Below are 21,038 nucleotides of genomic sequence, written 5' to 3'. Positions count from 1 at the left end.
AGCGGGCTGATCGTTTCCGAAAGCAAAGTCGACCGTAACCCAACCGCCCTAATCCTCAGTCGGTGATACATGCTCCTAGAGCCGAGTTTAAACAAAGCGCCACTTGTTTCATCTAAACGTGCTGTCATTGCCGGGCTGATTATGAGGGGGAAAAACAACTGTCTGTAAACATGGTTTCTCGGAGCTCAGAAAGTCTCCCTATATTTGTAGCAGTGTGGCTTATGAAACATGCCAGCGAATTTATTTATCTGTATGTCTGTGGGAGAGGAGCATCAAACACGAGTCGACTGAATCATTGGCTCACAGAACTGTGCAGCCTCTGAGCTTCCTTGTCTCTTGTCATTCTTGCTTTATTCTGAAGGACTTTTTCCCCAGTGGGCTGAGTGTATCCATTGATAACTCACTCTTATGATCCCTCGCATCTAAGAATGTTAAAGAAATAAGTGAATAAGTGGCACAAACAGGGTAGGCCGTGTTTGGTTGCAGCTTAAAGGTTGTTTATCTTGGTGCAGTTTATGGCCCCTGATGCGCCAACCCAAGCCCAGCTTTTTCATTTCACAATAGCAGCCATAAAAGACTGCTGATAATTACACCAGGCTAATTATGAAGACATAAATCAAGACTTGAGTTGTGAAAATGAAGAAGTGTTTTCTGTTGAGCAAGGCCTTCTCTAATCTCATTATTGGCCTGTGTGGAGACTTGCCAGGCACTGCTGGGCCGGTGTGTTCAAAAGCATAAGAAAGCAGTCGTCGATGACCACTACACACTTCCGTGATCTCAGTCACCTTGGCCATGCAGAAAGCCTTCCAGAGCATGCACACACATCTGCTTTTTCTTCAAGGGTACTCCTGGCCCACTCTATTAGACTTCTTTCAATGTGTCCCTGCTCTTGTTGGAAGACATTTGTTCCATTGCTGATGACAAAGTTCAGTGATGCCAAGCTCTCGCTTTTGTCATTCAGACCATCCGGCTGGTGGTGTTCAGGTTGACCACAGCATGTGCCTGGACAGGTAAATGAATATGGGAAAAATGAGTTAAAGGCTCTTCTTTCTATCAGGTGCCAGTGTTTTTCTCCTCAAAGCACATTGAACTGAATTGTCTTTCTTTAGTCCGCTGTTTGAAGTATAGTCTTGTTGCCTTTTTTTTTTTTTTTTTTTTAAAGGGAGGGAGGAATTCAGCTGATGTAAGTAACTGACAGGGGCCACAAAAATCACATGCAAAGACATGCGCTGAGCACACCTGACTGAATTTACCCGTGTAACTTTTTTTTTTACTTAACAAATGAGCATGATGCACATTTGAGGATCAATTACATGCCTTAACTTGTTCTGATAAAGAACTCGGGCATCTTATTTGAAGACAGAAATGGACCCAGAGCTCTAGAGAAAATCTTGTGGCACCATCTACGCGGTCTTCTCTGTAGTCAGCACATTACACACCTGGCTAAACAAGAACAAGCTGAGAATGAATCAAGATAATTGGAGTTTTAGAGAAGCTAATAGGCCTGAATTTTCATCCTGAGTGCTGGCTGGGGACACGTACCTCAGTGTCTCATCTTTGTATGGAGGCAGAAATCAGGCATGTCATTACAGAGTTCCTCTACACATTCACTGCTCTCTGTCAAGGGCTAACAGAAACAGGACCTTTTAAATGGCTATGATCTTGGAGTACCAGCATGAATTTACATGGAGAGCGGAATACTCAGGAAAGATAAAAGCTCAGACCAGCTGCAGTCATCTTTTTTCTTCTTCCTCCATTACACAGAAAAATGCTGAGTAATTACAAGTCTTTCTTTTGATTTATTCTGACAAACAGCTGAGTTCTGTAAACTGAAGAGGACTGTCCGTCACAAAACAAGCCTCAGTCTCACAATGGAGATTGTTGCGGGTATATCGTTTGTCGGGTTTCCTCTTAAAGATAGATATATTCTCTTTCGAAACTGGTTTGCTTTCCTTTTACAGATGGAAACATGTACACGGTTTTACTGCGTCTTTGTTGTCCTCTTAAAGATGGAGATATGCTACATTTATAGAGATTTGTTTTCCTCTCCAAGCACGAGCAAGCCTGTGCCAATCACCATGGCAATAGCATGCAGAACTCCAGTGTTAGTTATTCACCTCAACACCTTCAACTCATTTCATAATAAGGAAATTTAAAAGACAACCTGTTTTTATTGCAGTGATTCATCCTGCAAGCCGCAGATCTTCATAGAATCAGTCCTCTCTGCTCTGAATGCAAGTAACAGGCAAAATAAAGGGAACACCAACAGAAAGGGTTTAATAGGGCATTGGGACAAAATGAACACAGCATCAGTGTGTCTTGACATGGATTCTATTTGTACCTGGAATTCTGGGACTGGACGCCATTCCACAATGATGTATATTGTACACACACACACACACACACACGCACACACGCTTTAATTCTTAGTTCTTAATGCTTAGTTAATTCAGGAAGCACGCACTCTGCACACACTGCATACACTCTGAATCCCTCATTTACTCAAGTGTTTCTCTTATTTTGCCAGTTACCTGCATGCTCAGCTTTTATGTTCACCCTCTGTCTTTTGTCTTTCTATGTCAGCGTCTTTCTTTCTTTTCTCTTGTGGTTCTAAATTACATTGGACACTGTGAAGATTTGAGAGTAATGACACCAAGGCAGTGGGTTATTTTATATATATATATATATATATATATATATATATATATATATATATATATATTACCATTCTGGTCCTCGCTCCTCATGCTTCCGTCATTGTTGAATTCTAATTTAACAAATGGAGGGCAGGCTGTGTCAGACAGGAACAACGGCAGTGATGTGCTGAATCACGGACTGACTTAGCCAATTAGAAACACTGTGTGTTAAGGTACTTGTGAGGTCTCTGTGCTGTTAGACCAAGGCTAGGATCTCCACAGCAGGAGCCCTTTGAGTAATGAATGACCCATCAAATAACATTCATCCACATCAGTGACAAACGTGCACTCCACGCTCCCTGACTCCACACGTGATGAGAGACACGGAGTTTGGTTTTGCTGTCAGGAACATCTAACTCTGTTCAGTGTGATCTGACACTGTTCAAATTTAGACCGTTTGTTCATTCATCCCAGCCGCGCACATATAAGGAAGTACATCTCCATAAAAGTCCAAACATTCTTCCCCATGTGCATTTTGCTCTGTCCATAGATACTTCTGCAGCCCTTTAGATTAATGCAACTTTACCCAAACATTACTAACCCACATGAGAAGCGATCATTGAGAACCCACATTTAACCCTACACAGAGACATTTAGCAGACTTAGGACTCCACCCTAACCACATTTCTGCTCTGCCCCCCCACGCTGGGGCAAAGCTCTACTGCTAGTCTAATTCTGTGACAATCACAGCCATCTTTTTTTTTATCCACAGTATCCAAACATGATAATCAAAACCACAATGTTAGAATAATGTAAAAGTGTAACGCGTAAGTAATTCTGAGTTGGTAACGTATACCCCTCTATCATTTATCAGCTTCGCCTCAGAGGTTGTTAGAGTTTCACAAAGTGCCCTATCAGAATAAACCGCCACGCTGCTTCAACTTCTACACAAACACGACAAAGCTCTTTACTTTCTCAGAAAAGCAGTTCGGCTTCACCCTCATCTTAAATTGATAAGCATGGAAAGCTGACTGTAGGCTTCCCCCAGTATGAATGAATAAGACTCAGCCTAGCATCCTCTGTGTGTGTGTGTGTGTGTGTGTGAGAGTGAGTGAGTGAGTGAATAATGCAAGTCGGGGACTGAGTTCTGGCTGGTAGTCTTCTGCAGAGCAGACTTCTTCATTTCCCGCTGCAGAGTCTTTTAATCAGGACTGATGTGCAGGTGTGTCAAAGGAAAAGCCCTCAGTGTCCGCACCAGCCCTCATATTAGCCTGCACATCTTCTCGACCATATGGCTGTGAAATGTCCATTACTTTGTTAGAGATATGACACAGCAGAAATGGTGTTTCAGTCCCTATTCTGTACATAACTTGCATCACATCAAGCCTGTGTTTCACGTTTTCCGGTATGAAATAACTAGTCGCTCGTGTTATCTCAAAGTTTTCAAATGTACCCTGGCATTTTTGGACTATGTCTGTCAGACTTTTCCAGCTCTGTTGTGGGTGTGTTTTGTTTTTTTTTGTTTTTTTTTTTTGGGGGGGGGGGGGGGGGGTGTAGTAACAGAAGTTTGACAGTAAAGTACACATTGACTTGAGGGAGTGTGACTTTGTGTCCTCAGGATGATGAATTCTGTTTCACACTATGAGAGGCAATTAGCGTTATGAATGACAACCAGCATGTGCCATATATACATAACAATAGCTCTACCTCACCAACACCATATGGCTCTGCTTTTTCTCCAAACCCCTCCTTACCTTATTCCAGTATGGAGTTCACCGAGTGTGGTCGCCGCTGGCGTTAACCCCATCATGTCTGAGGCGTGGATGTATGTGGGTTGTTTTTTTTTTTGTTTGTTTGTTTTTTTTTTTGTGGGTGAGATTTCACAGATGTAGTGTTAGGCCCAGCTGGAAATGCCAGAACAATTCTGTTGGAATTGTCTGTCCTTTATGATGGATGTCCTGAAGATGCCCAATTGCACTTTGCAAATAATGCACATGCTATTTCAAATCATGTCCTTCTCTTCCAATCTGTCATTCTTTCTCTCTCTCCCTCTTTCCCTCTCTCCCTGTCTCTCTCTTCCTCTTCCCCTTGTACAGCAGTGTGTTTTTAAATAGGTTTCTTAACACTCAGAGGCTAAAAGCTGACAAAGGCCCTTCCTTACATCTGATAGATTATGTAATGTGCTTTGGTGCTTTGCTGCACTGAGCACACTTCTGAGGAGGTGCCTGGTACTTCCCCCATCTAAACACATACCCTCACCTCACAAAGAGGCTACACACTTTCCTGCAGGCAACTCTACTTCTTCAACTCCAGCACACACATACTCAGACACAATCAAGCCTGATACATGTGTTATTTACAAGATCATGAAAAACCTTGGCTGCACATTCAGCAGTCTGTCAGCTCTGCTGTTAGCTTCTATCAGCAGTCCAGATACACACACTCACACCTCACCTACACACTAATAAGCGCAGGCATGCACTCTCTCTCGCCCTAATGTGTACAAACACATAGAGGAAAAGCAACCATGGCCTGACAGGAGTTTAGCGAACAGGGCCCATCATGCATGCGACTGCATCAGCAAACATGCCATGGTCAGAGGTAAAGAGTGCTGCAGTCTGAACATGCTGTCAAAGAGAGCAGAGTGACAGGAGGACCAGCCCTGTGTCAATCTCCAGCCCTGCATACGCACGCACAGGCCCCTTAGAAAAGCACTTAGCAGCACAGCGCAAGGAAGTGAGTGCCCGTATTGGCACTGTGTGGTGGTGCTGCTGCATGTGGGGTGTTTGCATTTGTCCTTGGCCCTTTGATTGCCCTTCTCCACACATCTATGGGATTCCTCAAGGCTCTAAGCAGAGGTCCTCGGGGGCAGGTTTGTGGATGCCCTTGGCCTGCCCGTGCGGAAAGAATTCACATGATTCCATTTCACCAGCAGTGTTCTCTCAGGGAGGCGGGAGGATGTGATGATGCACAGGGAAAGGGGGGGGGGGGGGGGGCGGGGGTGCACCGTTGTACAGACCGTAATGAGATATGACATTGTGAATTGCATTACGGCTGATTAACACATGCTTGAATACACAAGCAGCAAAGAGAACACAAATGATTGCTGTCTGCTTGTGGTGTATGTTCACACTCTCTCTCTCTCTTTCTCTCCCTCTCTCATTTGCACGCACACACACGCAAACACAAACTCTTAGTCTTTTCTTCATTTGCTCTTACACCTTGTCTCTTCTCCCTGGTTCTCCTCTTCTGAGAGAACTCTTGATGCAAGCAAGGGTGAAGGACAAGTCTTACATGTGCCTTGCAGTTGTGTGGCTGGGTTTGTCCCTCGTGTAAGCGCTGTAACACTGTAAGCAGCCATTTTTCCACATGAGCACACAAGGGTGTACTTGTGTTTCCTTCCCCAAGTCAGGGGAATCTGCCTCACAAGGCCAGGACTTTCTCAGATCTGCCAACACATCACTGTGTTTTCAGAAGTCTCGCTCCAATTTGGTGCATTTCAGACCAAACTTTTCAGCAATCGTTGTAACACTGTCAAAATACCCACAAGTCATTCAAACAAACAAACAAAAAATGTAATGTGTTTGAACTAGATTTGTCAACGAGGACCCATACTTAACGTTTTGCCTTCCTAGAAGATTTGGGAGATTCCTCTCTGAACCTTTGAAAATATGACGCTTTTAAATCAAACTCCCGTCGTGTAAGAGTGTGTGCTCAACCGCAGTGTTCTTTGGTCCGACCCCCTGTGGGACCGTGGCTTTGTAGTCCTGTCTCTCTCTGCACTGTTATCAGATACACAGCTGTGGCATTTTCCTCTGGACTGCTGACATTTCCTTCATTTTGGGAGAACACACTAAGCATAATGGAGAAAAAAATGATATTGGGGCCGTCCACTCCTCTCCTCACTACAGGTGTCCCCTTTAATCACCTGATGGTAATTAGAAGTGTTGGCTGCACGCACATGCACATTGACATTTGTTAAAGCTCTGATAGGTACTCTTGACTCTCTTTGATGTGTTTTGGCGATGGCATGGCCTGCGTATCTCACTAATGAAATGCTAAATATTTGTTTCTACAGTGCAGCCCTTAGACATTCACAGTCTCTATGCTCCAGGAGTGGCACATTTGTGCGATCTTTAATGACGTCCTCTTTAATTAGTTCTTTATCCCACAAACACTGCAGCTCATTGCCTACAGACTTGACTTTGGACTCTCTGATTAAACCAGCTCGGTTTGGACCCTTCTACCTGTCACGTGACAGAGGATTAACTTCAGATGGACCTTTGCAATACCACCATCATAAAACAGATTTTCTGTTCAAAATGCGGTTTTGCGTAGGCCTCGTATTGAGGCCAACAACCTCATTAGCTTAAAGATGGTTTGTGTAGGTAAGATAGCCAAGCAATCTAGATAAAGGCCTTTCTCTGTATCCGTTTACCCACTCGCTCCGTATTTTTGGATAGAAGCCATATTCCCCGTTGTATTTGTACCTCTGTTCATCATTGTCACGTCCCCATAGCCTCCCATGGTCGTGCGCGCACGCACACACACACACTCACACACACACACTCACACTCTCTTACTCACAGTCTGTGTCCTGAGAGAGTGAGCACAGTAGACAGGTTTAAGCCGGCAGATCCAGAGCTGAGAATTCAGCTAACGCTGGAGCTAACGGCTCATCAATTTTCTTTATTACCTGCTCTGAAAAAAAAAAAAAAAAAGATTTCAGTGTAGGGGGAGGCTATTCTTGGATCCTCAGCCAATTCCACTCCTAAATGCATTCGCTCATACCCCCTCCCTCTCCCTCTGCTCCCCTCTTGCAGAAACTCATTTGTGTTGTATTCTTTGTTTATTGCCAGAATGGTTGCTAACTGCATGTAGCTAGCATGACTGTGGGGGTTTATGAGACCGATTTGACGTGCCTCAGGCGCGGTTTCGTTCCCGACCCTCTCAGTTATGGTACTATTCAAATAGCATTTTTTTAAGAGAAGGGGGGGGGAAAGTTGTAAACAACTGTGTAAAATTGGATAGTGTAAGTTGGCTGTCTCATGGCTGTGGTGTGGATTTTTGCTGTGATACACCAGTCTTTTCATAGTCGTATTTTTGATATGTAAGTATGGAGTCTAAGTGTGTGTGTGCGAATTATTTTGCATGCACATTTATGGTGTGTGTATTTCTGTGTCTGCTCTGACGGACTTGTGGCAGGCCGTTAAATGGCAGACCCAACCACATCAGTCTCAAGACTCTTCACCACTCTCTGAATCCATCAGTCTCCCGTCAGGACGACCTGCTCTGACCCCGCGGGGGAGAGCCGGCCACGTTTATGTCTGCTTGTAAATCTACAGCCCCTTGGTCTTACGCCGGGTTAAGGTTGGAGAGTGGAGGAGGTGGTGATTTGGGGGGGGGGGGGGACTACACCGAAGGTTGTTGAAAGTAAAACGTCATTCCTTAAGAGGAAAAGAACTGGGGTGTGTTTTTTTGTTGTTGTTTTTTTTGTTTTTTGTTTTTTTTCATGCGCTGTCAGCAGGCTGCGTGGCTGCCGGTGGCAGGGAGGACAAGGAGGAGGGATGGGCTCACTTGTCTCCCCCTGTGATTCTATGAAACATGGCAGCGCAGTGACCAGGGAGGGCCCTTCTCCTCACTGCTCTATCACAGCCAGAGGAATGCATCAGGAGTCAATCACAATCACAGCAATGAGCCTCAGGCTATCGATTTTTCCGTTTTCCTTTCCTTTCCTTTCTTTTCTTTTTTTGCCTTTCTTTTCAAATAGGCCATTTCTTTAGGCAATGCAGGAGCATCCCCTCTTCTCTTTTTTTTGTTTAGAGGCTCTTGTCATAGCTTGGTTCTTCAGCATGATGGTGAAATGTGTCTCTTTTGCGCTGGATAGGTTTTTATACAGAGTAACAGAGGTCGTGGCCTCTCTTTGATGTGGTTATGAGTTCATTTATTGATGGAAAAGGTCTCTCTCTCCCTCTCTCCCTCTCCCAGATTGGCGAGAATTGTATGGAGGGTGATTCGAAGAGGTTGCGGTTGAGGTCATGTCCTGCTGTCTATTAGAGTGAATATGGGGCTGAGTGCGCTACTCTGACGGAGCAGGCTATTGTCTTGCCTGGAGGAGAGGCATAGTTACATAAATGTGCTCATGCTCACTTGTTCTATCTTTCTCGCTTTTTTGCTGCATTTCTGCATTTTTTCTGTCCACCTCTCTCTCTCTCTCTCTCTCTCTCTCTCTCTCTCTCTTTCTTCCTTTCTTCCTCTCCCTCCTTCCTCCCCACTCCCTTATTCTCTCTCTCTCTGTCTTTCTCCCTCCCTCCCTCTGTCTCTCCATCTCTAGCTGCATGGCTACAGTGTTGGCAATAGCAGTGTTATCGGGGCTCCTCCTAGATTTAAAGCTTAGTGTTTACTCTGTATTGTTTATCTCTCTCTGTTCTCTCTTTGAGAATGAACTACAACAATCCAGCAAATAAACATAGATATGTTCCTCTTAACCAGGTGGATAAAGAGGAGGAAAGAAGGGGGCGAGCTATGAAAAATGAAACATTTGATCAGAGAAATGAAAGAGGCACACTTCAGGAGATAAGCACCAGTGTCGCCATGGCAACTCCATGGCAACAGAGGAATGCTCGTTTAATTAAAAAGTTGATTAATTGCCTTTTAATTGCATATTTGTACATGCACAGTAACTTGAAGGCTGCTTTTAAAAGAATCTCATGTAGGGGGGACAAAAAGCATCCTTGGTTTTGACTGTAATTTTCTAGGGTGTGACTAGACGTGTACAAACAAAAATAACTCTTCATTAGATTGGTAGTTTTGGAAAAACACAATATGTTTCTCAAATCTTAGTCTGCCTCATTCTTCAAGAAATGACTCTGTTGTGCTTAGTTGGAGTAAAACATGTGGCACGTGGTTTTGTAAGCAGTGGTCTGTGGGCAGTATGCAGGTAGGCAAGGTGGAAATAAGCCCCTTTAAATAGCACTGCCTGCAGTCACAATGCCGGTGAATAATGGTAGGTAGGGTTTTTCTAGCTCCTCAAGGCAAACATCAAGAGCTCCTTTCACCACTATTGAACATTTACATCCTCTGAAACGTTTGTTGTGTTCTGTCTGTGTCGAGTCCCTCACCGTGGTCTCTTCATTACTGGGTTGGAAGTGGAATCCATTTCAGGTTCTCCAGTGCCCATCCCCGTGTGGCAATCAAGGATCGCCTGTCAAATGCCAATGAGCTTGTTAGCCACGCTGCCGTTTCCCTCTGACATTCACATTCTTTGATGCTGTGGTGTTACGTCTTTATTATTTTTTTTTAATGACCATGTATACACACAGTCGGCTTTGTGTGTGTGTGTGTGTGTGTGTGTGTGTGTGTGTGTGTGTTGCGTAAGGCCCCATATGCTGCAGTGTCTCCGGAGGCACTGTCTGCGTGCTGGGAGATGCTGATGGTGGCACAGCAGGCTGAATCTGTCTAAACGCTGTCCTCCATCAGCCTTTCGCTTCTTAACAAACACAATAGCCCGCTATACCACTGCGGCTGGTCAGTGCCTGTTACTATGGTAACCTCATATAAGCACTTCAAACCCAAACGTATAGTCTAGTCCTGCGGTGGCCTTTTTGTCATCTCGAGCTCAAGCACATTTAACCTTCGTATTGGAATTAGGGCAGATTGATGTTAAACGGGAACGTGTCACTGTTGTGATTTGGCATCAGTAAAACCAACACTGGTTACAGTCTGGCTCACTGATTTGTACGTGTGTGTGTGTGTGTGTGTGTGTGTGTGTTTGGGGGGGGGGATTACATTAGCAGTATAATCTCAGGTTTCGGCACTGGAACTGCTTGTGTGAAGGAACATCTGTTGGCTGTGATATGAGGCTAAGGAATGGCTGCTCTGTCTGCTACATTCCCAGCTGCTTACTCAAACCCACTCTCACCACCTGTGCAGTTTTAATGCGTAATTTATTTGCTAAGTAACCACATCCAAGTCCTCAGCATTCCTCTCTCCTTTCCTCCTGCCTGGTGTAAGCAGGATGGGTGCAAAACTCCCGATTTAACAGGATTACAGATGTTCCCTTCTCTGCAGATGCCTTGCCAACCAGGAGCAAGGCCCTCGCTGGCATGTCTGAGTATATGGCTCTCTGTTTGGCTTCAGTTGTGTGGACTGTCCGTGTATAGAGAGTGATGTTTCTCTGTGTGGCGTGCTGCTTGTGGTGTGTGTCCTAGCTTTGTGTTACGTTAATGCTTGTTACCCTTGTGTTGTAAGGTTGTGCTGATTCTTAGAAATGTGTGTGTGGGAATGCTGGTTTAGCTGTGTCTCAGATTAATAGATTTTGTTGGTGGTGTTTGATGGATGCTGTCCTCTGATTGGACGGAGTTGTGAGTGATGGTTTAGTGTGGCATTTACTCTGTGGTCCCACCTTGAAGCTATGAATGTCTTTGTATGTGTGTCACAGGCACATAATACATGATTGGTCCTGTCTTAAAGGTACCATGGTTGTGTGTGTGTGTGTGTGTGTGTGTGTGTGTGTGTTAACTCTCAGAGTGAGCCCTGTGCTGTCCTCTCAAGGCTGATGTGTATGTTTTATGGTGTTGTCAGCCTGCTGTACATCTGAATATGACAGCAGAGTAAGGAGAGTGTGACCTGCATGCTATCAGACACACACACACAGACACACACACACACACACACACACACAAATGAAATCATCATAGTGGTCATTCCCACACACTTAACCCTTATGCCATCATAAGTCAGAAAGGTTAATCGCTCCCTCACCTCCCCTAATCCACCAATGTTGTCATAAATGCCGTCCGTCCCCATACCTCGTAACCTTGTTTGTGGTAGAGGGACTTAATACCTCCTCAAGTACTGCATCCAGGATGTGTCATATCCGTTTGGGCTTTCCTTGTACCATACACTCATGTGATGGTGAACATTCTTGGCAGGTGTCAATTATTCCTTCTTCAGAACAGGGGGACATGGCCCTCATCTCTTTTACTTTTACTGTTGTGTGTGGGTCTGTCAACAGATTAGATTGTTTTGTTCTTGTTTCTCTCCTTCTATTTTTTTTTTTTTTCTCATCGGAAGAGAACTTGATTACATTCAGCATTCGGTCATCCACTACTTTGTTGATATAAAAAGCCATCACAAGCCATCATATCTTTTGATTCTTAAAAAAAAAAAGTTGCAACACGAAATTGCTATGGCTGAATGTAGACACACTGAGAATAGAGTCATGTCATATTTGAAAATGTATAACCCTCTGTCCCTCTTCTAATGAATATTAATGCAAAATAACTTTGCTATGATCCCATCTTCAAGATACCTTAGGTTGTTTTCAGAGCATCTGAGTCTAGACCTCATCGCAGTTCTTGGATATAAAAAAGTATTGTCTTTGGGTCAGTTGAGAATGGATCACAGGTGGAGCATTGTTTGTAGTTTTGTTTATTAGTATGTTCACAGCTGGTGTTAAATCAGCACTTTTCAGTCTTACTGTATTACGTTTCTCAAGAGGCGGCTTGAATATGTAAGCATTTTGTTCTCCACTCTCACAGTCTACTAACACTAGTCATTTGTTAGAATATGGATTGCATTGTTCTATGTCCAAGTATAGATCTGTGTGTGGAGGGGCACAGCATGTAAGGGCTTGTCTTTCTTGTTAATCTTGCCTTGTCTCTAATCACTTCATCAATAGCCACAGCAGAATTGAGTGTGAAGAATCCTGGGTCACAGATGTAATTGACCTCTCTCAAGCTCCTAACAGCAGCCCTCAATACTGCACCATAAGGGCAAATTATAATAGCACTTCATAAACTCACTTTATGCACCAATCAAGCGTCTTTATTTGGCGAGTCTTTGTTCATTTTGTCATGCTTCAAATCGCCCCTGCCAGTGTTTGGTGATTAAATTTGTACTGGTTTGACTGGGGAATTAAAAAAAAAAAAAAGTAGGCATACGACCTCATAAAACATTAGTGTGTTTGTGTGTATGCATGAGGAATGTTTGACCCAGACAAATCCACAGTGTGTCCTGAGAGTGTGTGTGCTGAGGTGTGTCAGACGATAGAAGACTTGGATTAATGAGGCATTATTTCCAAAGGGGTCTTCTTTAAGAATATAATAGATGCTAAATTGCCTCACCAAGAGTGCTTTTATTAATAATAAGTGCTCTTAATTATTTATTTTCTGTTTTTGAGATGGCTAGTTGAATAAATGAGAGAAGTTGTTTAAGATTATAGCCTTGTTTTGAAACCAAGCCTTAGATGGCTGGGTCTGTCCTAGGAACTTTTTATCTCCATTTCTTCCACCCCCTCCCACACACACACACACACACTATCTACCTCATGTAAGGTGACTTTTTGCTACAACAGTACTTGTGTGTGAAATACTACTGTGAAATACCTTTAGTCCTGTTTTCTGAGAGCTTGTATAGCAGGTACAGTTCAGTATGCATGTGTGCTACTGAGCTTGTATGTGTATCCTTTTGCCTTTTGCTCATTCTGAGAGTGTGTGTGCCTCTGGTCTTTATGGGAATTCACTCTTGCTGGCTGAACAGATTCTAGTGGAATTGACACGCTGTCACCTTTAATCAGTGTTTGGTTGGTGTGTGTGTGTGTGTGTGTGTGTGTGTGTGTGTTTAAACGTTGCAAGTGCATTTGAGAGAAGGGGTGGGGGGAGATTGTATGAAAGTAACACAAGCTCTACTGTTGAAGGAAACTATTAGCTTTTATCTAGAGTTTTTAGTGCAACATGATGGGTGAGGACTTTACCACAGCCTGTGCAACGTTCACCTGTAGCTATACTTTAAATAGATGTGAAGATTCATCAGAATGGCAGGTTGTTTGCTGAATATTTCTTTTTTTCTATTGATGTTTGGCTTTACTATATAATTATCCTTATCTTGGTTTGAAGGGCCACTGACCTGTGTTCAGTAACACAGAAAAGATCAAAGAGAAATAGTGGTTATTAACGTTCCTTGACGCATGTCTGTCCTTTTAAACCTGTGAATAGTTCAAAACAGGCCTAGGGGTGGGTGGGTGCTCTCGCTCTCGCTCTCTCTCTCTCTTGCTCGCTCTCGCTCTCTCTCTCTCTCTTGCTCTCTCTCTCTCTCTCTCTCTCTCTCTCTCTCTCTCTCTCTCTCTCTCTCTCTCTCTCTCTCTCTCTCTCTCTCTCAGCATGGTGAAGCTCCACAGTCTTCATCCCCTGCTCCCTCCTTCCTCCTTTCGTTGCTCCCTCTCTGTCTCCTTCCGCAAGTCGTGGCTGCTGTTTGAAAGCAGCAGCAGCAGTCACATACCTGCGCTCATGTGGAACAAACAAGAATGGTTGGCTGCTCACAGAAGGTCATTCGCTTAGGGCACTGTTGGATGTGTGTGTGTGTGTGTCTGTGCTTGTCTCCGAGTGTTGAAAAGCTTTGTGTACGTTGTGTCGTCATGGTCTCTCTCTAGTGCCTTTGCCACTTTAGGCTTAGGGAAGGTGTGGGGAGCAATTTTTTTTTTTGCCCCCGCCCCCCAGCCCCCCGTGTGTGTGTGTCTGTACGACTACCATACTCGCACTCCTTTGTTTCACGCGTCCTTGCCGCTGCGGCATGTGCCGGCACGTGTCAGAGGTCATCGGGCCAGCGGGAGCATGCGTCCATGGTGACCAGCTGTGCCAGAGACGACATTGTGACAGTCGCCGCGGTAATGAAGGGTGACACAGTAATCTGAGTGACTCTGATTAGTCCTGCAGGTTTGATTAAAAGTCTGGCTGTGTCACTGTGCCACAGCATCACAGGCAGCAAGAGAGATGAATGCCCCATCGTAGAGGACGCTGCTCCCAAAGTTTGTCAAGTGTGGCATATCTGAATCTTCATTAACCTGGCTCTCTTTTTCCACCAGAATTATCTATCTTCATATTTCTTTATTTATTTCAGATGTGTGGTTGAATAATTAAATGTAATTCAGTAGGCTGACCCTGTCTTTTGTCATTTTGCGGCCAGGTCTACAAGGCTCAGTGCTCGTGTCACTTGTTATATTTGTACTAAAGGTTTCTATCCGTGCTTTGACTTTTCAGCTGCAGGCTCGTACTCGCCATGAGAGGGAGAGGCCAGTAAATGTCATCTCCGTACACTTTATGGACATAATCAGTTCAAATCCACACCTGGAGGAAGAAAAGAAAAAAACGTCCACACTCTATAAAATAATGAGTGACCGAATAAGTGAAACTCTGTTGAATTTGACTGATTGCTAATCTTATCATGCCGCAAAATAACAGGCTAATACTCATCACATTTAACTTTACAGAGGAAAAAAAAAAAAGAAAAAACTTCTGCCAGACAAACATGACTGTCCAGGCTTAATGACGCATTGAGTGATGTTATATAATGCAGTGATGTGAAATTTGTTCAGTCTCATGCGTAAGTTCTCTACTCTTTGCACTGCATCAGCAGGTTCAGCTGATTAGCCGGCATCGACGGCATCTACTCTTTTTCATATAGTGTGTGCTGTGTGAACATGAGTGCACCAAACTTATTTTAATGAGCGTACTACCTCTCTGAATCTGCTCTTATGATGCAGTGAAGTCCAAAAGAAAGCCTGACTTTCAGTTAACACTGACCTTCTCTGACGACTACTCACTTCAGTCTACTGTTAGTGCGCTCAGACAAAGTGGGCTCTCCGCTTGTGTCTTTAGGATCTTAATGGTCTCAGAAGGCTGAAGTCATTTGTTGTGCTTTAATGTGTTCTGTCTAACTGACATGTTTTCTATTTGTCTTTGTTCTGATCATGTGACAGCTTTGGGCCAATTATGAAGAAAAACCCACAGAGGAGGTAGCCCAACTGTCGGAGGAGAAGGAGCGTGTGGCCAACTACAGACCTGTCTATGTCACCGAGATCACAGACACTCTGCACTTCTATACACAGGATGTGGAGACCGGTGAGTATAGTGTTGCCAGTGAACTACTCACATTCAAGAAAAACAACAGAACAGGTTCGTCATGAAGTCATGTAGATAATGGAGCTGATACCCTTTTTTTTTTTTTAAGATTGTCTATGTGAATGTGACCAAACTGAGGGCATTACTGGGACATACCACCACTGTGTTGTCACCACAGTTGTGACGTATGTAGTCTCGACACCAAGCAAACTCCATTAGGGTGTGTGGTATTCTACCAGTATGTTCTACCAGTGGCAGTAACAGATTTTTGACTGAGTTTAAGGGGTACTGGAGCACACATGGTCAAACCGCTGAGTTTAAGCCTCAGTTTGCTGAGGATTTCTCAAAATAGCAACACTGTAGTCAGGACACACAGTGCAATTCGTGCAGTGTGGTCTGTGTACATGTAATGGATCCAGAAACCGACTCATCTCAAATGCATGGTCAAGTGTGGAAACGTTGCATGTTGTCTCTACATACTAGGTTAAAAAAGCCAAGGGCATTCTCTATGCTTATCCTCTACTTAGTAAACATAATATGAGTTTGTCATTATGTATGATAGCACTGCCCTCAGCACTGACCAGACCTCAGTAAAGGCGTACCAGTCTGGACTAGATCATGAGACTTTATTTAACACTCACATGTCCACATGCCCATTCACCCCCCCCCCCCCCCCATGCATGTATTTGTATGGCATAATTATGGATCTTGCTTCATGTTCTAGAGGCAGCCTACTTTGGCAGGGCCATAAAATTGACTTTCGTAGTCTCCTAATGCGTCTTAATGCGATAATTAATTAATTTGCATTAATTTCGAATGAGTCTCGGGCTTGGTCGCCGGGAGCGTGACAATCCCATCACATTTAGCATGCCGTTTAGCTGTGGATAACCCAATCTCCAAGACCTGCAGGTGTTGAAGCACAATCTAAAAAAAGAAAAGAAAGATTCTTCTTTCTCCACTTGGGCCTCCTTTCGTTTTGCTCCTCTGCTACAGCTATTTTCGTTTTGCGCCTCCTGCCCTGCTGGGTGGTGCCTGGGAGGTGCCTGCCGTGAAAAGCGGTGCCACGTCTACTAACAATCACTGCCACCATCAGTGAGAGTGAGGCACACAAACACACGCAGTCGTGGATAATTACTGCAGGTTAAGTTTGCAGGGAATGATGCAGGAGAAACCAGGACACATTGAATACATTATACTTGGAGGGGTGAAAGAAAGATAGAAAGAAAAAAAATAGAAAAGAAAAAAACTGAGCTTAACATGCAGTCTATCTGGAGATTTGTGTGGTGTTTGGGCCAGTAGTAAAGTGGGGTTGGAAGCGTCATTTCAGATGAACCAGCAGTGTGTGCCTTTTCTTAGTTTTTAATTGGCCAATGTTTTCCACTGAGAGAGTGATGTGCTCGTTAGAGGGAAGAGGATTGTTATTTTCAGCAGGAAGCAAATATGACCAGAATCACCCCCTGCATCTCTCTCTCCCTCTCTCTCTTAAAGTTACATTAAGGGGGCCTCGTGCCTTGAAGAGTACTTCAAAGCCCAGTGCTGTAAATTCTTACAAGCCAGGCGCTTTGCAGTTTCATTACTGGTTTCTCCCCTCATCTTCAGAAAAGCCAAAAAATTCTAATGGAACGAGCTTAGTGTCTCTAATGGCTTTGAAGATGGGCTTTTTGATTGTGACATCACTTTGTATGTCTACCAGATTGTTTCTAATAATTTGACCCATTTCCTCCCAGCCTGAGAGAAACCCTCTCAATGCTGTCAAATGAGTGATTTTATATTGTAGAGGGAAAAAAAAAACTCTTTTTAAACTGGGACAATAGACTGACATTTCTGTGTAGTCAACAATTTCCTCATTTAAAGTGACACGATGGTTCCATCCATTCCTTCAGAGATGCCAAACTATCAAAAGCTTTGTACACGACACTGTGTGATGCATGATTTAATATGTTCCCAGAGAGAGAGAGAAATGGAGGGATAAAACTCAGCTGATTTTCATTTTTTAACTTGTCAAAGTAGCATGCATGTTTGGTAAACAGGTGCAATATTAACATGAAAATGATTTTGCACATTTCAAATCCAATATCAGAAGAAATTCCTGCATGCTCAGGGGTGATTTTTACTTATGCAGCTGACCATATAGACACAGTTTATAATATTTCTGTGTAACTGGAAAAGAAAGTTGGTGTGAAAGGAAAAGTAGGGTCATTAGACACATTGTTGGTGAGCATTAGTCAGCGTAAAAGTTGGTAATAATCTGTAAGATTCTGTTAATGCCTCATTCGCTCTCTAAAACTACATGCTCTGAAGGTCAAACGTTTCCTGACTGACCCTCATTGGTTCCAGTAGGTAACGAGCAGTGCAAACTGCCAACCGGGTTGCTATATTGTACGTCTCATTAAGGCAGTATAGGGTTGGGTCACGTGAGACCCGGGGCAGAGGAGCAGGGCTAAAGTGTTAGTCTGTTCAGACCAGGCTCTGCTCTAATGGGATTCCCTGCTGCCTAGCTCCTAGTAATGTAGTCACTTTCTCAGAATGTAGTAGGGAACAGTTTATTAGGGGTCTTTGTAAGAGATTTTGACTGTGTACAGTTAGTTCTTAGAATGCTTCTTAGTTGTTGACCTGCAACTTTTCATAATATATACTAAAAAGATAACTATTTAGTCTTTGTGACACCATATAAGTCTGATGAAAAAGAGCAGATGATAATGATTTGTAGTACATGTACTTTTACGCCAGTTACTTGTCAAATGATGTCAGACACCTCCAGAATGACAGTGTATTCCTGCTGAAAACAGCTATATAAAAAGTGTGGACAGCTCTTAACAGATCCCATGTAGTAGGAACATTCATATGGTAAAGTCATGCACCATTCAGAGCAGGCGTACGTGCAAGAATGCTGATTTTAGGCATTTTTAAGTTGACATTGTGCAAGCATGCATATTTTTACGATAAAAGTGGTAGAAAATGGCTGTTATGTAAAGTGTAAATAGAACATTCATTCATTTCACTGGAGCCGCAGCACCCGGTTCTTATCAGTGCTGCAAGGCATGTGCGTTTTGTGCAGCTCAGATGTTGCTGTCCTCTTATCGCATAATATCACTTAATGGTCTCTAAACACCGGCAAAAAATGTACCCTGGAACATCTCCGTCTTCTTCCCGTCCCGTGGGAATAGGTAGCAGTGCTCCACGCTTTCTCTTTTTCCCTCTCCCTCCCCCTCTTTTCTCCCGTGCCTTTTTTAATTAGTTAGATTTAATTACTCCGAGTATGAGATCTGTCTGCCTGACTCTCTGTGTGCTGAAATCTGGGGTGGAAATGAATTCCTTGGGCAAAGGAACCCCTATACATCTCATAGACTCTCCGGAGGCAAAATGTAATTGCTCTCATAGGAGCACCCGCAGAGAAATCTAACCATCCCCACATTGAAAGGTAATGACCACATTTGGCTGTTCCCAGCCTATGCTCAGGTTTGGCTTTCATCAGGACTGAAATTTTTATCAGGGCCTCTATTTGCTTTTTCTCAGAGGATTCACAGTTTGAATGTGACATGATCTCTATGTTGCTTTTAACAGTCAACACCATCAATTGTTACTATGAATTTATTTATTTAATAATTTTCATATTTCGTACGGATGTGTTGTCAGGGGCTTTCAACTTCAAATCCTGTTCTAGGTTGGATTCTCCCTCACTAGGAGAAAAGTCTGAATTTGACTGTTTTGGTCTGAGGGTTTCTCTCTGCTCCATGACTGGCTTTGTGTGGTGGCACAGGCCTCAGCTGTGCTCCAGCGCAGGTTTAGAGCTGGCACAGGGACAGGGCCTAATGAGTGGAGTGCTTCCCCAACCAGGTGCCACTCTGTCCACATTATTCACACTCTACCTTCACACCGAACAGCTGTTTCTCATCTAATGAAGATCACTTGTCTAAAACCCACTCTCAGTCTGAGGAGGAAATCATTTCATTTCAAAACAATATTTTGTGCCCTGCCAGCTGTTCCCAATCCCCAGACCCATCTTCTCCTTTTCCCGCTTGTTTTGCTCATGGTCGTGACCTGGACCCAAAAATGGCCACAGCACTGTTAGCGTTTTAATGCCGTGACTTCAAAAAGAGAGTGTTGCTGTTAGCCTTTTTGTATTGATTTCAGTAGAATGATACCCTTAGGCCTCATAGTAATAATAATAGGTGGAAACTGAAGCGTTTCTTGACATGGATCTAAATGAAACTTAGAGCATAGTGGCATGTGTTCTTGTGAAGGGTTTCCTGACCCTGGTTGTTACATACAGAGGTTTGGGAGCAGAGTATGCATCTGCTTATTCTCTTCAGTTTCTCACTCCAGTGGATCAGTGTTGTGATATTCGTTTCTCTGTGTTATGAAATTAGCTAAACCAAAATGCTTTAAGTGTGGATCACCTCATTACCTCCTAATGAAGCCTCTGTTTTGCATTTAATGTAGTCCTACCTGTCGGTTTCCAAAGTAAGGCAGGCTCTGTTATTCTTCTCCCTTTCTTGCCGGGAGGCCATCACACCTTTAGAGGGGTGGGGGTCACACCCTCCTGACAGTTTAAACGCTAAGAACGGGATATCATTCCACATGTCCGAGACCCCAGTGAACTGCAGCGTTATATGGGTAAATTTAGAAACTTGGCAGTCAAAACAAGGCATTAGACTTGCGTCACCAGCTTAAGTGGCGAAAAAGCACATATGCTTCCTTTTCTTCACAATTGCTTTCAATTTATGAAGCAGTAATTTAGCAGTGGGCCTTGACTGTTTTGATAGCACAATCGTAGCGTGTATCGAAACTGTTCCTTTACAGACAGTGACCATGTCACCATCTAATCTTTTGTTGTTTTTTTTTATACAGTGGCCTCCCTTCATTTTCTGCATCAACTGACACAAACTGTCCCAACTTCTGCTGAGACAGCCGTCTAAGCAGCTCTATAAAATGGCTGTAATTGCCTCTTATTTTGTTTGTCTCTGTCGGATGTAAAGCCATAACCTGCCTCTGGATATGTGGTGAAAACTCATGGCTTTTTTTGGGTGTTTTTTTTGTTTGTTTGTTTGGTTTTTTTGTGCATGAGGTGGAAGGTTCTCCTGCATCATGCAGTGTTGTGCCAAGGCTTGTCTCCGCCTGATGCACGGCACTCGAACGCAAGCCTAGTGAGACCAGAACAAGCTTTAATGCGGCTCTCTGCCCCGCAGGATGAAGCTTGTCCAAAGCCTATGAATATTTAATGAGGCAAGCTAGCAGGTGGGTTAGTCTGTGTGGCCATGTGTTAGCCTGGTGTCACTGTGAATTGTGGCATTCACCTTCTTGACATGCAAACACGCGGACATGTGATTTAGGCTGGAGGGGCGTCAACGTCGGATCTGATAAAGATGTCACCTGTAACAGCTGTGTAAGAGGGACAACAGTAGGTACTTTTGAGACTCATTGCTATGAGAAGATTTGTTTTGTTTAGGTGTATAACGCACCTCCCTGAGCGTTCTCCTAGACGCTGCCGGTTGATTTCAAA

General features: G+C 43.7%; 1 protein-coding gene across 3 annotated transcripts in view; it reads left to right on the top strand.

Moving 5' to 3' along the window:
• The window catches only part of snd1 (staphylococcal nuclease and tudor domain containing 1), a 131,051-nt gene that overhangs the window by 90,743 nt on the left and 19,270 nt on the right, over positions 1-21,038 (top strand). For 2 of the 3 annotated variants that reach the window (XM_030783504.1, XM_030783496.1), the window contains exon 18: positions 15,394-15,535. In XM_030783504.1, the coding sequence (XP_030639364.1) occupies positions 15,394-15,535 (142 nt within the window). Of the gene's footprint in view, positions 1-6,341; positions 6,360-7,751; positions 7,764-8,070; positions 8,109-15,393; positions 15,536-21,038 lie in introns of all 3 variants that reach the window. The other variant, XM_030783512.1, reaches the window with a different exon arrangement.

Source organism: Chanos chanos, chromosome 1, assembly GCF_902362185.1.
Source record: "Chanos chanos chromosome 1, fChaCha1.1, whole genome shotgun sequence".
In the NCBI taxonomy this organism is placed as follows: Eukaryota; Metazoa; Chordata; class Actinopteri; order Gonorynchiformes; family Chanidae; genus Chanos; species Chanos chanos.
The sequence above is the reverse complement of the archived record's forward strand: the minus strand, read 5'-3'. Positions and strand labels throughout refer to the sequence as shown.